We start from the raw sequence: 15906 nt of genomic DNA on the forward strand, positions 1-15906 counted from the left end.
GTCCAGGGAAGTGAAAGTCTCTAATGAAGTGGTACCTTCTGTTCTGAACTGCACTGAACCCAGAAATGCGCAGAGGCTCTGGGACGGCACAGCCTGACTTGCCCATGACAGTCTGCCTGAGCTGAGCGCCATTTTTCTACCCAGCATTTCCAAAACACCCTGCTTACCCCTAAATGATATATAGAAATGAAGGGTAGCCACTCTTGTCTGAAAACATTTTCTTGACCCTTTTCCTTTCAGCAAACAAACATTTATCAACACTTACTTCTTTCTCTAACGTAAAGGGACATTTTGAAGCAGCAGTGCTGCAAGGAGAAACGAATCATTCATTTAGAAAAATTGTTGAGCTTCTGCAGTGTTTCAGCCTCCCATCTATGTGCTGAGGAATCCAGGTTCTGGAAAAGCATAACTGCACTCCTATCTACCAACTACTATTTACCACTCTCAGGGCTTTCGACATTGATTAACACTGAAAGTGACATTTGGTTCTTGTGCTGCTTCTGAATAGACTTGTTTCAACTAAGAAACCAATAAGGAAGCCTTTAGGGGAGAATATTTTGGGGGTGTAGTGGTTTGAAGGTGACATGAAACATTCTTTTGTCCAACATTTCCGATCATTATCTGGAATTGAAGCAGTGTGTTTTAGGGGAGAGAGAAGTTGGCATGTCACTAGGAAAGGCAGTCAGCCTCTGAAAGATAATTTAGAAACGTATGCCTAGGGAGGAGATGAGAGAAACCCAGAGGCAACTCATTAAAAAAAACAAAACAAAACAAAAAGGAGGTCAAGGTCTGAAAATGATTATTCAACAGGCAAGTAATTTAAGGTGTCGTGATTCGCTGTACAAAAGGATCTGTGGTAGGAAAGGATTCTGTTAGATTTAAATTACATTTGATTTTTAAATTTATAATTTACAAGCAGATTTTCCAGCACGTTAAAAGAAAGCACACCTGTGTACATTTTCCCCCCAAATTTAGCATATCAGCCGTATCTTTCCAGTAAGCTTCCTGCGTAGAGCAGTTGCCATTACAGATCGGTAGTAAATGATTTAAGTGATATTTCCATCAGCCTTAAAAGTGCATTTCCTTATCACTCCTCCCTCAGATTTGGCTCAAAATTAGGCAAGGAGAACTGCTGCTTTCAAAGAGCTCAGGGTGGGCTTTGGCAGACTTCAGAATTACTTAGAGAACGAGGTTAAAAGATTCCTGGGCCTCATCGCCAGGAATTCTAAGTCAGTAAGTCTGCAACAGGGCCTGGAAATCATAGTTATAGCATGCACCCAAGGTAACTCTGATAGAGGTGGCTGAGGAGCACACCTTGACGAATCTTGGCTTAGAGAAGATGCCCTCTAGATTGTTGTGTCAAGAGAAGTTGCCCTGCCTTCTGGATCCAGCATACCCTCTGGTTCCAACGCACTCTAAGCTCGCGCTTGGTGCACAGCTTTGCTGAGCGACACTGCTATGCTAGGCAAGCCCACCTGTGGGGCTCAATGTGACACACCCCTGATTTCTCTTTATTCTGTTAGAACGATTACAGGAAGTTATCTATGCAATGCAAGGATTTTGTGGTGGGCGTGCTGGACCTGTGCCGAGACACAGAAGAGGTGGAAGCGATTTTAAATGGTGATGTGAACTTCCAAGTCTGGTCCGACCACCACCGTCCAAGTCTGAGCCGGATCAAACTCGCCATTAAATACGAAGTCAAGAAGGTAAGCTTCCCCACCGCCCCCGGCCTTCCCAGCTCCAGGGCTGCTGGCCTACCTTTGTGTTCATGCTTGTTTTCTGTTCCCACAAGGGGATGGTAACAACACTGAGTACCCGACTTGCCTCTAGACAGGGAACTTCCAGACTTGCAGGACTGCTCAGAGCTCCTTCCTTCACCCCCAGCCCACCAGGAGAGAGAGATGAATCATGACAGTTACTCCGTGAACAGGCTTCAAGCCTGGAGAACAAAAGAGCAGATTCTCAACCTCCAAGCCACTAGCAAGGACAAGATTACAGTGAACGCTCCCATCAGCTAGCAGGCTGATTCCCAAGCTTTCATGAAAAACATATCACTCAGCTCTGTGAACAGCATTTATTGAGCTTTCCCTGTGTGCCTGGGGACTTGTGTAGAAAATGTCTTAGTGTAGAGGATTTGTGGGATCCATGGTTCTGGGAGGCTCAGAGGAATTTCACTCTCAAGGCTTATGAAAAGCTTTAATAGGAAGCATGACTAGACTTTCAAAAGCGTAAGTCCCAGCTCCTCAATCAACCTCAAGGTGTCTTTAATGGCCACCAGCACCCAGTAGCCCTCACACCCACAGTGGCTGGTCAGACTGAGTCCCTAAGGAGCAAAATTCAATTATGGTTCCACTTTGGATATACTCTGGATTCTTTAGAATCTGCTCTTATGTTAGACGACATCATTCATCCTGATGAAAACTGCAGAGCTCCAAAGATCCATATGCTTAAATACCAATGTGCTTTCCACATAAGCAAGATGGCTGATCAGTCTTTAAGGGTTTGGTTTTTATTCCAGCTCTTTCACAGGGTGACTACTGGGTGGGATTTCCAATGCCCCCAAGTTGGCCTCTTGGCATTTCTCCTCTTGTCTGATTATCTTAATTTGTGTAGGATGAACCATCCTTCAAGAAACCATGTATATCTGTGGTATTCATCTAGAGAGAGCTTCCAAGTTTGATAAAAATCTTCCTGTCCTTTTACTTTTAATAATAATCAAAAATTCTAGGAAAAATAGCTCTTTTCAAAGACTCTGAGTCCTGAAGATAAAATTGATAAATCATGGGAAATGTGGCCTTAGATTAATCTTCAGAAGCATAGAATTACAGGAGGGGAGGAGTCAGGCTGCAGTTTCAAGTATGTACAATCCTATTTACTTAGTGTAGGGAAACTCACTTTTTAGCTTATCTCAAGGACTCACTGAGGCGCTTCAGCAAAGCACAGCAATCCCTTCCTAAAGGTGCTGAGATATCCATGATCTTGGGGTTCAAAGAAACCCTGCGGAAGAGACTGCTTGGTAATGAATGGTAACAAGCCTGAGTTTCTAGCATTTCCTTCCTTCCCCAAGCCACAGTATTCTCCTGCTTCCCAACACAGGGTGAAAGGTGAAGATGTATTTGACACCCCAAAGAAAAGACGATGTTTGGCATTTGCAGATTTACGTTCACAGTTTCGGCTATTCACAAGCAATTCCAACAGCCCATGAAAATGCAAGCATTCACCATTCTTCTGAAACATAAATCCAACTGAGCAGCACAGTCACTGAGGGTAAATCACTGAGCAAGTCCAGAGTTTGGCTACCACTTCAGAGCCTATATGTTCCTTCTCATTGTCAACTGCCAAGTACAAAACAGCCCTGGTGATGGATGAGAAGAAAAAGTGAAAACACTCTATGAACATGACAGCTTTGGTCAGAATAAAGAGGTTTTGTGAGGGAAATTATTTACTCTAGTGGTATTTGCTAATTAGGAGAATCATAAAGGTCTCAAGAAACACTCATCATGAATGTCAAGTGTCTGCTGCAATCCATATGTAGGAAGATGATAAATGACCTGCATAAAATGTCAGCCTTGCTCATTTCAAAAATCTCCAATAGGTAATTCTCTCAAACCACATATGCCATCATAGAGAGCAGACTCACAGCTTTCCTTGACATTTATTCTATCGTGAATTACCAGCGAAAATACAAAATATTTTAAAATCTTATTGATATTATAATGAGATTTCATTTTTAATTTATGAACTTAATTTATGAATGCTTGCATGGGCACAATCTAACCCTGGGTCTTTTAATTATGAAACAACTAGCACCAAGGCTTATTTACACCGGACATATATATGTGTCATAAGGCTGGAATATAAAACCATAAAACAATTCCTAAGGCTCTGCCGCATATCAAATCAAACCATTAATTCAGTGATTAAAACAAACTAGTTGTTCTTGGCAGTTCCATGAGCTGCTAATAGGTGACCTTAAAAAAAGTTTTTGTGTTCAAATAAATTTAGAGATCTTGAGTTAAGCAGAGTCAAAAAGATTTCTTCCCTTAAAGACATTATAGAACCTTGATCACGCATTGCTACTCTAAAAGAAGAAGGGTACAATGTGTATTACTTGACCACAGAACTCCCTTTCTCATGGAGCATCTGGTAAAACTAGCTTTCCATGTAACAGTATCTGGGAAACTCTACTACAGGATCAGCCTTTATATTTATGAAATGCATAGATCTGAGTGAAATGGGTACCACTCTGTGGCTGGTACTGCACCCCAGATCATGTCCTTCATTTGTATGTTTGCCTCTCTTTGGGCATCACCCTCATGTCTGGTCCTCTGGCTGCCTCAGCCATAATGTCAGCCTCTGTTACATAAAGACGATTACCCCACCATGGCACAAGGGACCACCTGGTAAAGAGGAAGGAATGATGAAGGGGATGTCAGGAGATTTCTAGCATGATTCTTACATTTAATGACCACATGGTCTTGGAAAAGTCTTTGAAGCTCTATGGGCCTCATTCCCCTTCTGAAAAATAGGCATATACGCTTTTGCTTCACAGGGTTTCTGTGAACTTTCAAATGAACTGATATGAGGGTAAATGCTTTGGAAACTGAAAAGGTCTCTACAGCTCCATAGGAAAGCATCATCACTGTCATTCAGTAATGCTATGCTCCCCCTTCCTTGGGACTAGACGGGTCCTTTTATCCCCAGAGATATTCCCTAGCTTGTCCTTTGTTATCTTCCCAGAGAATGCTAGAAATGTCCCCCTGGGTAAGGACATCATCCCTATAGCCTAAAACTCCTCCCCCAAAGACCAAAAGGCCTTGTGAGGATATGGCTGTTCTCCATGACTTCTGCCTTAATTAATAGGGTGACTCAGCCTTCCCACTGTGTTTGGAAGGCAGTGTTGGAGAAGTGGCTAAGAAGGTACCCTTAAAAGTTAATCACGGTCCAACCACTTATTAATGGGGTCACTTAAGCAAGTCACTTAGCCTCTCTGTGTCTCACTTCCCTCATCTATAAAGCTTGGTTAATAATGCCTACTTTATTGAATTGTTATAAGAATCAAATGGAATAAAGCATGTGTGCCTCAAATAGCCCCAGGCCTCACCAGCCTGTGGGTATAAATGAGGCAGTATTAATACACACATTGCACTGGCTTAGAGTCAGTGTTCACATTACTTAAGACATTTCTGTTATCCACCTCAGTCCCCCTAAGCCTTTACAGGCCACAGTCCCTTCAGAAGCCAAGCATGCCTCATGAAGAAGCAAGGATGCTTCTTCCCCATACTGAGTCACAGCTAAGCCCAGAAGCAACTCTACCTATGCTTCACAGATAAAGAAAACAATCCCTCCAGCTTTGGCCTACAGCCCCAGTATATATACAGGCCTTGGACTTCTCCCCCAGGGCCAACCTGAGTGAACAGACATCTTGCAGACTCCTCCATTTCTAGCTCTGTCTCCAGGGAACATGCATAAATATCCTTCTTAAAGACTCTCCCCTCCCCCTGCACATCAACTCTAAATAAATGCTTGGGGACTCTGAGTCACACCAACTGGGAAGACCTAACCAGTCTGTGATTCATTCAGGTTCAGCTGGCCCAGTCTGCACCCATAAAGAAAGATCAGTGCAGTGTCTGGCACATGGTCATTGCTGACTGACTGGTTACAGAGACAAGATGCTTCGTGCCCTTTTCAACTTGTCTAACTGAAGACTCACATCGGAGCCCTTCACTCTCATCCCTTCCTCTCTCTCCTCTTTATCGCTTCTTCATTTCTAGGCTTACAGTGGGGCTATTTTCCTTTCTCTCCCCTATGTCATCTCTTCCTCCTTCCTGACTTCAGGTCGGCCTTAATGGGGATTAGGTGCATCTCCATTCACTGAAAGAACTTTGTGGGCGTGTGTCCTCCAGGTTCAAAGCGCCAAAGGACAGTGAGACAGGAGACCTGGAAGGTCCTATTTTCTACAATAGAAGCCTTAACTCCAGCTGTAGAGGAGATGGAGGCCCCTCTGGACATAATTAAGCCAAGGTCTGCTACCAAAAAACATGGGAACACGTGAATATTTTGTCCAAAATTATATCACTGTCATTGCAGAAAGCATGTCTATTATTAGGCAATGTCACCAATAAGGGTGGTTAGTTTAATCTGACAAGTTGTTTTAGCCATGGCCTGTAAGCCCTACAGTCACTGATCAGCCTGCAGGGGGTCCTGAGGAAAGTAAGACACAGTCTTGCCCTCAGAGAGCCATCAGTGTGGTGGGTAAGGTGCAGACAGACAGGCTCTGACCACAGCAGCAACAGCCTCTGCACTTTGCTAGCTGAGCAAAGGAGAGTTCATAGCAGTTGCCTCTTTCAGACTCCAGGTGGCCCCCAGTTCTAGCGTCTTGACATGTGGCTTGATTTGGAGGATGCAATTATGGTACCAGCTATCTTTCCTTCCAGCTGATGAGACCCACCCACTCTCCTCAAGAAGCAGCACCACTCAGCAGAGCCTTCCAGATCCCAGAATTTCAGAGGTGCCCTTTCCTGACTCTGCCAAACCCCTGGGTGATTCCTGGACGAGAAAGCTAGTATCACATGAAATCAAGACCTGGGACAAGACCACGGGAGGGGGAAGGATGCAGGCGGAACCCTCACTAGCCCTACTTAGTAACACAGCTCCCTTTTTCTTCACACTGCTGTACTCAGGAAATAATATCCCCTGTGATTTTCATTCACTGGCTGACTCATCATTTAACTAACATTCACTGATGTCTACTACATCACCAGCTCTGTGTTCAGCACTGGAGAGACTGAGAAGACCCAGGCCTTGTCCTTGAGGGGGGTTCATGTAGCACTGGAGAGAGATGTGTGAACAAAGGGTCACAATCCTGTCTGAGCAAGGCAAACAGGAATGGGAAGGGGGCAGCACGGGGGGTCAGAGGAAGCACTGACCAGCTCAGTCTAGACCTCAGGAAATGCTTCCCAGAAGTGGAAATGCTTGAGGTGGGGCTTAAAGGATGAGAGGTTCTGGAAGGGATGGCAATTCAGGTAGAGAGAGGTTAAAGTTAAAAAGCCACAGGTATCTTAGGAAGAGTGGCACGCTTAGGAAAGGAACATGTTTAGAGGGGGTGTGGCTGAGGCTGTGCTATTGTGGGAAAGAAACAAACTGGAGAGTTTGTCAGCACATCCTTGAGGGTATCATGTGTCACGCACAAGGAACTTGGACCTTATCCTGCCAGCACTATCCAATAGAATGTTCTATGATGATGGAAATGCTCTGTTTTCTACCATCTAATATGGTAGCCACTAGCCTCATATGGTTAATGAGCACTTGAAATGCAGTTAATGTAATTATGAATCTGAATTCTTAATTTTTTAATTAATTAAAATTTCAATAGGCACATGTGGCCAGTGGTTACTAAACTGGACGGTATGACTATATATCCTCACTCACGCATTTAACACGCTTTCTCTGAGTGACTACAAAGTATGCCGTGCTAATCACTGGGGATGTGGTAGTGAATAAAAATGACGTGATATGAACCATGGTGGGGAAGATGGATATTAATCAGAACATCACACCAATAAATTGTAATGTTCCAACTGAAGTCAGTGTTATGAAGCAGAAAAACATGGTATTACAACTTCTAAAGGCAGATATGACCTAATTGGGGAGGTCAATAAAGGCTTCTCGGAAGAACTCAACGCTTGCTCTGAGAAAAGTTAGCCAGAGGTGGGGAGGGCATTTCTGGCAGGAAGAAACATGTTCAAAGCTGTACAAAGGCCCTGTGGTGAGAAGAAATACAGCCTATAAGAGGAACTGAAAGAATGTGAATGTGGCAGAGTCAGAAGGCATGAGGAAGAGTGGGGTGTGGGATGGGTCTAAAGAGGCACACAGGAACCAGACCACACAGGAACCAGAGGCTTGTAGACCATGCTAAAGGATTTCGTTTTTGTTCTTTTTTAAGGAACAATAGGAAGCCATCAGAGGAATTTAATCAGGGGTGGTTTTCTCAGGATAGAAAGCCTCTGAGAAAGGCTGAAAAGCAAAAAGGGTGGGTATGGGGCTTCCCTGGTGGCGCAGTGGTTGCGAGTCCGCCTGCCAATGCAGGGGACACGGGTTCGTGCCCCGGTCCGGGAGGATCCCACATGTCCCGGAGCGGCTGGGCCCGTGAGCCATGGCCGCTGAGCCTGCACGTCCGGAGCCTGTGCTCCGCAACGGGAGAGGGCACAACAGTGAGAGGCCTGCGTACCGAAGAAAAAAAAAAAAAAAAAAAGGGTCAGTATGGATGCAGCAATATTGTTGAGCAAAAGGGACAGACTATTAATCAAGGCAGGTGAAGTCAAGCTGCGTTAACAAGCAAAACCAAAGTTGTATTGGCTTTTAACACACACACACACACACACACAAATGTTTATTTATTGCTCATCCTATTTCCATCTTGCAACAGAATTCAGAGGAATTCACTCAGGAACCCAGGCTGATAGAAATGCCACCATCTCAAATGTTTCCACCCTGCCAAAGGGAAATCCAGCCCTGGAGAGTCTCACATCAGCAATTAAATGCTTTCACCTGGAAGTGACACACATTGTTTCTGCTTACAACTCACTGTCAACAATTAGTCACATCACCCACCCCACCACAAAAGGGGCCAGGAAGTGCTGAATAATCCTGCCATGTGTTTGAAAGGAGAAAAAAAAAAATGGAGCTATTTGGTAAATAGCACTAATGACCACCAACAGGAAAAAAAGTTGAGGAAATTAATATTAAAAGCATCAACGTCTCTATAAATCGGAAGCAGAATCACCTTCTGAGGTAGAAGGCAGCCTGAAAAAATTTTCTTTAAAAAGGTTTGAGAAAAGTTCTGTGGGAGATGGGAGGAGAGAGAGCTGAACAGTAGACCCAATAGCCCAGCCAATACTAGAGACTGTAAATTCTTTGCAACAGCCTGTGCTCCTAACAAAAATGGAAAATCTCTACAAAAACTGGTAACATACCAAGTCAGTGTCCTCCATGAACCTCAATTCCCTGCTGTGAACTTCATTTCAAGATTCCTTCATAGAGATGGAGCCCAGAAGTGCACAAAATGTGCCCACAGAGGAGAATACCAAGGAGGGAGGGGCAACCTTAGAGGGGAGGGGTGTGGGGGGAACATTCCCCCAGCATCACCACCCTGTCTAAAGCTGGGCCAGGGCCTCTAACAACAGCATAAGTCTGTTTGTTTGTTCTTTCCTCCAAAAATCACCATCTTGTGCACATTTTACAGTCATGCCATAAGTTGGCCCATTTTTCTACCTGGAAAAACTCGCGTAAGAAGAAAACAGAACGTGTCGTGTAGCAATTTATAGTGTCATGGCCAGGAGCATGCCGGCTCACACTCTCCACTTACTAAATATGTGGCTTTAGTAACCTGTCTCAAGTCACTTAACCTGCTGGCCTGCAGGAGCCCCCTGGATAAGGCAGATGCTACTCCAACCCTCAAAAGCCTCCTGGCCTAAATCTGTGCTAAGAGAGACAACGAGGCTCAGCAGTAGATGCAGAACTGGCTGAAACCCCTCACCCTAGTGTGGTGACCACAGGTAGGGACACTAGAGACAGCAGCTGACCTCTCCTGGGGCTCTGCTTCATTTCCTCCGCCTGCAGAGAGCACAGGGCCAGCGAGCAAAGGGAATGTGGGGACACTGGGGCTTTCTAGAGGACGCCTGAGAGGCCAATCAGACGCTCACATGCTCTGAGCAGACATTCTCCCACTGTGTTTTCCTGCTGAGGCATCATTTCAACAGATGCTCAGAGTTAAGAAGACCAGAGCTGTCACAAACACAGTCTGGCTGGTCAGGCACTACCCCAAACTGTGCTGCAGGATGTCCAAGAGCTGCCAAACGCTGCTGGAATCCATCGGTATTGAAAGCATCAATCAGTGTCCTCTTCGGGGATTCCTCTCAGCACTTTCGTGGCCCCAGCTGGCACAAAAATGACCAACGTCCATTAATCTCTCGGCTCAGAGCGGCTATCTTTTGCCTAGGAAAAGTAGTCTTGTTTTTCTCAAGCAACAATCCTAAGAAGAACTAACGCAAGTATGTATGTACCCGTTTTCTGCCTGGAAAAACTCTCAGGAGAAGAAAAATAAAACCTGTTGGGCAGCAGCGTACTGTTATGGCTGGAAACCTGACTACATATGTGCAAATCCCAAGTCCTTCATTTACTAGATAGGTGGCTTTAGATAAGTTATTTCATCTCTGGGGCTCAGTTTTCTTATCTGTACGGTGGGGACAAACAATAGTACCTAATAAATGACAATCAATGTTTATTAACACATTATGTAGCTAGAACACAGTTAGTGCATAATGCTAGCTAATGGAAACTATATGCCATGTTGGTTTCACAAGCAGAAACTACCCTTAAGACAAAACCAGCCTTTTTCAACCTCAGCACTGTTGACATTTGGGGCCAGATAATTCTTTGCTGTGGGCACTGTCCTGTGCATTAGAGGATATTTAGCAACATCCCTGGCCTCTACGTACTAGGTGTCAGTAGCACCCTCCTCACAAGTTTTGTCAACCGAAAATGTCTCCAAGACACGGTCTCTAATGTCTCCACAGGAAGACGTGGAAACAAAATCATTCCCTGTTGAGAATCTCTGGGATAGTTTTCAGGATCTAGGCTATAACCCCTTAACTGTAAACCACTGAGGACAGGGATTGTAGTTCCCCAAGGATGCACTGCATCTGTCTAGACCAAACCCAACGTTAGATCGAAATCAAACTCAATGTATCTCTCTAGAACAAATTAAGTTCTCATACTTAGCTACATAAAGGAAACCACTTGGGAGCTTTGTAAAAAAAAAAAAAAAAAAAAAAAAAAATGTCAGTACCCTACCCACAGAGCTTCTAATCCAATTCTCCTGTGTGGGAGCCCAGGGACTGTGTTTTTAAAAGGCTCTCTAATGATTCTAAATTTTGTAAAGACTGAGTTCCTGGCAGGTGGGACCTCTCCTCATTCATCTTGGTCTCTGAAGACTGAGAAATAGTACTCACCCTACACATCATATGCAGTCTCTATGGTGAGCAAATGAATAGACAGATGGGTGTAAAATGTGAAGCCACAGGCTTTAATGTACTCCAAACATCTGTAATTCCCCTCACGATCAAAAATCCATATAACAGAAATCAGATGATGTCCCAGGCTGGCCTGAGAGTATGGGGCCATCATCTCCATGCCCTCCATTGCCGACCTGTGTCCCTTTTGGGTTTGTGACTCTGGAAAAGAGCTCTTCCTGTGCAGAGATGCCGTAACAGTGGCTCTGGCCTGGCAGTCTTAGGGATGGAGGAGAGCCGCAGGTGGCTCTCAGTGTGGCCCCGCACGGCAGGGAGAGGCAATGGGGCCTCTGTCCTCCACAGGGGAGCTCGGCTCACTGAGTGTTCCACAGTGGGTCTCAGGAGTGCTCCTCCACTCACTGGCCTGAGCTGCTGACCTGGCCACCCCACCCCACCCCACCCCGCCTGGCTCAGCTTTAAGAGGGAAAAGCAGAGTGTCTGACGCCTCCTCTCTGCCCTTCCTCAGGCCTGCTGTTGAATCATCTGACACAATTTTCTCTAAAGAGCAAATACTACTGCACGTTTGCAAAAGAGATTTCACTTCCTCAAAGTCCACACGACCAGACAAAACAACTACTGCCTTTTTGGTTATTCTGCTGCCTTCTGTTCAGCTCTTTGAAATATAAATATTTGCATGGAAGGATAATCCTTTAAAGCATTTTTCTTCTTCTCGGTTATCATGTTTCCTAAGCTGTGTAGCCTTAGTTTACCTATCCTTATATCCATCATGTGATGCATTTGTTAAGGTATTCAGAGGCTGATTATCATTACATTCTGAGTTAGGGACTAACAAGAAGAGAGGAATTTGAGGAGCACTCAACGAAGGAACATAAGTCGCCACTGCCTCCAAGAAATAGACGCAAACCAAATGCATTTACTAGCCCAAAGTGGAAAGAACAAGAGTCATTTTCAAATTGTCACTTTTATCCCAGTCAAACAGATCTTAGAAATTATAGTCCCCCCAGCCCAAGGACCTGTAACTAACTCCAGCGATTAAGCTAAAGACCAACTACACATTTCCGTCTCATTATTTCTGTACTAAATGCTCACATATGGATTCAGAGTCTTAATGAGCATTTAATCTTTTATATATTCCTCCCATTATGTACCATAATGCATTATTCTTTTATTAACATTCATCTGCCTAAGGTCATCTACAAATTTCTTGATGGAAGAGGAGTCTTGTAAGTGTAATTGTGGATGAAAACCTTTGCTTAACAGAGATGCTTTAATTTATATAATGCAAGCCATAGTCCTGTCTTGCCTGGTTTACTACAGTAGCCTCCAACTGATCCATCTGCCTCTGACCTCACCCTCCCCTCCTCCTCACCAACACGCACAAGCAACAGTCAGGGAACTTTCTGAAACAGTCAGATCACATCAGCCTCCCACTTAAACCTTGCATCTGAAAGTGAACAAGAAAGGCACAGTGCCTGACTCCAGGAAGTTCTGAGGCTAGTGATCATCACTTCCAGAAGCAGAGTTGGAGACAAGGGTCCTTGTGCAAGTGAGTAAGAAGCCTGCAATGAAGGGGCAGATGCAGGACGAAGCAGGAGAAGCTAAGCTAAGGCGTGGTTTCAGTGAAGCCCTACTGAGTAGCACGGCAGACGTGTTGCCCTGTGACTCCCTCCCTCATCAGCCACTCTCTATCCCAGTGCCCTCTTCTGTAGCAACTATCATGCCATTTGTCTACTTGTTTACTGTCTATTTCCCTCAACACAGTAAGCTCTGTGGTGGTAGCTCACCACTGTATTCCTAACCTAGAGCAGACCCAGGCAAGCAGAAGATACTCAAAAATATTTACTGAATAAACGAATGACTGAGTGAATGAATGTACCATACCTGAGTTTTCCTCCAGTTTTCATTTTTCTCAAATACAACAAAATCCCACGTTCAAGGTGAGATGCATTCCTAAAAGCTTTTGAGGAAACTCAGGGTTCTCTTGAGAAACACAATGAGATAAATAGGAAATGAGTCCATGATGAGCTACTAGACATTAGGCATTGTTTGTCTCATTCTTAAAGTCCTACAACTACTGGCACAGAGTCCACGGAAACTCAGATCATGACTAATAGCCTTATTTTATTTAAAAATAAAGGTCATTTAAATACAAAATACCATTGTTTAATAAAATCAGTAGCAATTTGGCCAGCAAGTTGGATCCTGAAGAAATTACAAATCAATTAATCTTTTTTTTTTTGCTGTACACGGGCCTCTCACTGTTGTGGTCTCTCCCACTGAGGAGCATAGGCTCCAGACACGCAGGCTCAGCGGCCATGGCCCACGGGCCCAGCCGCTCCGCGGCACATGGGATCTTCCCGGATCGGGGCACGAACCCGCGTCCCCTGCATCGGCAGGCGGACTCTCAACCACTGCGCCACCAGGGAAGCCCCAATTAATCTTTTCATATGTATTTATTACTCCAAAATAAAACCATTGGATACATCATCATCTGACTGCTTTGCTTGCTTCCCCTCTGATAGGTGTTAGCTCTTCCTGAACAGGCCGACTTGCAAGCTTGAAGGAGGGAATAATCATGTGACACCTATTATCAGCTAAATCTGTAGATACTAAAAGACCTAGCCCCTAGGAGATGTGGTACATATATACAATGCAATATTACTCAGCCATAAAAAGGAACGAAATTGGGTCATTTGTAGAGACGCGGATGGATCTAGAGACTGTCATACTGAGTGAAGTAAGTCAGAAAGAGAAAAACAAATATCGTATATTAACGCATATATGTGGAACCTAGAAAAATGGTACAGATAAACCGGTTTGCAGGGCAGAAATAGACACAGATGTAGAGAACAAATGTATAGACACCAAGCGGGGAAAGTGGCGGGGGAGGGGGGCGCCTGTGATGAATTGGGAGATTCGGACTGACATGTATACACTAATATGTATAAAATGGATAACTAATAAGAACCTGCTATAAAAAAAATTTTTTAATAAATAAATAAAATAAAAGACCTAGCCCCTGCCATCAGAAGCTTACATCCTACAGGGCTACACACTTCTGACTCCAGCCCTCTGTCTAACAAGGAAAGGAAAGATTAATTTAGACAAAAAATGATGTTGGAAACCCTCAGGGAGGCAGAATAGGTAGCTTCTGAGTCAGACCTTGAAAGGTGGGTCAGAGCACCAAAGAAAAGGGGATTCCAGATGGAGAAAACAGTGGGGCAAAGCACAAAGCTGTGTTAATGTTTGGAGAATCAGAGGTGGTCAGGGTAAGGACACATGGGAAGAAAGGCTGGGGTGAAGGGGACAAAAATGAGCGGGGCGGGGGAGCGGTGGGCGTTGTTCAGGAGACTGGGCTTGAAGGAAATACGACCTGCTGGGGAAGCAGGGCCAGCTCTGATGGGCTGTGAAGAAGCCATGCTGAAGTGTTCCGCCTTCATTCCGTAACAGAAAGGGAATCCTTGAGTTGTCTTTGCAGTTTACCTTGATAATCTTACTTATTGTACAAATAGCATTTTAACAATAAGAAAAATATTTAAAAGGAAAGGAACAGACTACATTCATATGCCTCATATGTCAGTTGCTTTCATTTGTTTAACATTCTTCCCATTCTTTCCCATAGTAGGCATGTATTTATAATACATACTTATAGGGTAACTAATTTTGTGGTTGGATTTACCAAGCATTACAAAATAAACAGTTTCCTATAATTATCATGTTTATGTCAGCATAACATTGATGTACCATTGTTTATATTTTCTCTACTGGTAAACATTCACTTTTTTTTTTTAACATCTTTATTGGAGTATAATTGCTTTACAATGATGTGTTTCTGCTGTATAACAAAGTGAATCAGCTATACATATACATATATCCCCATATCTCCTCCCTCTTGTGTCTCCCTCCCACCCTCCCTATCCCACCCCTCTAGGTGACCACAAAGCACCGAGCTGATCTCCCTGTGCTATGCGGCTACTTCCCACTAGCTATACATTCCCTTGTCATTATTTATATTTTACTATCATCTCCATACATGTCACTTTCTTTCCTTCTTTTCTGTTATTTCCTAAAATTGGATTTCTGACAGTGAGGCTACCGGGTCAAAGGACATAAATATTTGTGAAACACACTGAAAAATTATTTTCCCAAAGGGCAATACTACTTCTTAATGTCAACAGTATTATACAACTAAACTCGTTTCATCAATACTTTGCAAGCATGAAGTATTATTAGGATTTTTTCCTCTAATTTAAGAGATGTAAAATACTGTCCTATGCAAATTTTAAAATTCATTCCCCTGGTCACTAGGCAGATAAGCATTTCCTATGTGAACTCCCCCTGCCCACAGCCACTCACTACACCACGCCACCAGTATCCTTTAGCATTTCCATACTGGACCCTTCATCTTCTCCGTGTTGACGTGTATGGCTCTTGTGCAACACAGAGACTTCTACACGTGTGTGGCCAAGTCAATGATACGTCAGGACTGTAGGTAGCAAGACGTGATGGTGTATACGAGATGGGGACTACCTAAGATGCTTTTAGATGAACCAGGGGGAGGTGATGGGGGCCTAAATAAAGTAAGGTGGTAGCTATGACCAAGAAAGGAAGGAATCTGTGTAACTGCTCTTTTGGAGGTAAAAAACAGGACTTTGTAACCCAGGGCACAAGTTTAACTTAGAAGCTTCTGTGGGAGTCTGGCCTACCATAGGATAAATTGCTTTACTCAGATTCTAAGTTGCCCTAACAGAGATTTCATTTAGGTGAGGGATGAAATTGGAGGCTATTTAGGAGCTCGGAGGACTTTGCAGTAGGATGGGGTACCTCAGAGCCCTGGGCCCACATGGATGGAGGGAAGGACTGGGCAGAGGAC

At 44.1% G+C, this 15906-nt stretch overlaps 1 protein-coding gene across 1 annotated transcript in view; it reads left to right on the forward strand.

Moving 5' to 3' along the window:
- Positions 1-15906, forward strand: part of TRPC7 (transient receptor potential cation channel subfamily C member 7) — a 143359-nt gene that overhangs the window by 50801 nt on the left and 76652 nt on the right. The window contains exon 3 of the mRNA XM_032628614.1: positions 1524-1706. Within this exon, the coding sequence (XP_032484505.1) occupies positions 1524-1706 (183 nt within the window). The remainder of the gene's footprint in view (positions 1-1523; positions 1707-15906) is intronic.

The sequence above is a fragment of the Phocoena sinus genome, chromosome 3 (genome assembly GCF_008692025.1).
Source record: "Phocoena sinus isolate mPhoSin1 chromosome 3, mPhoSin1.pri, whole genome shotgun sequence".
Classification (NCBI taxonomy): Eukaryota; Metazoa; Chordata; class Mammalia; order Artiodactyla; family Phocoenidae; genus Phocoena; species Phocoena sinus.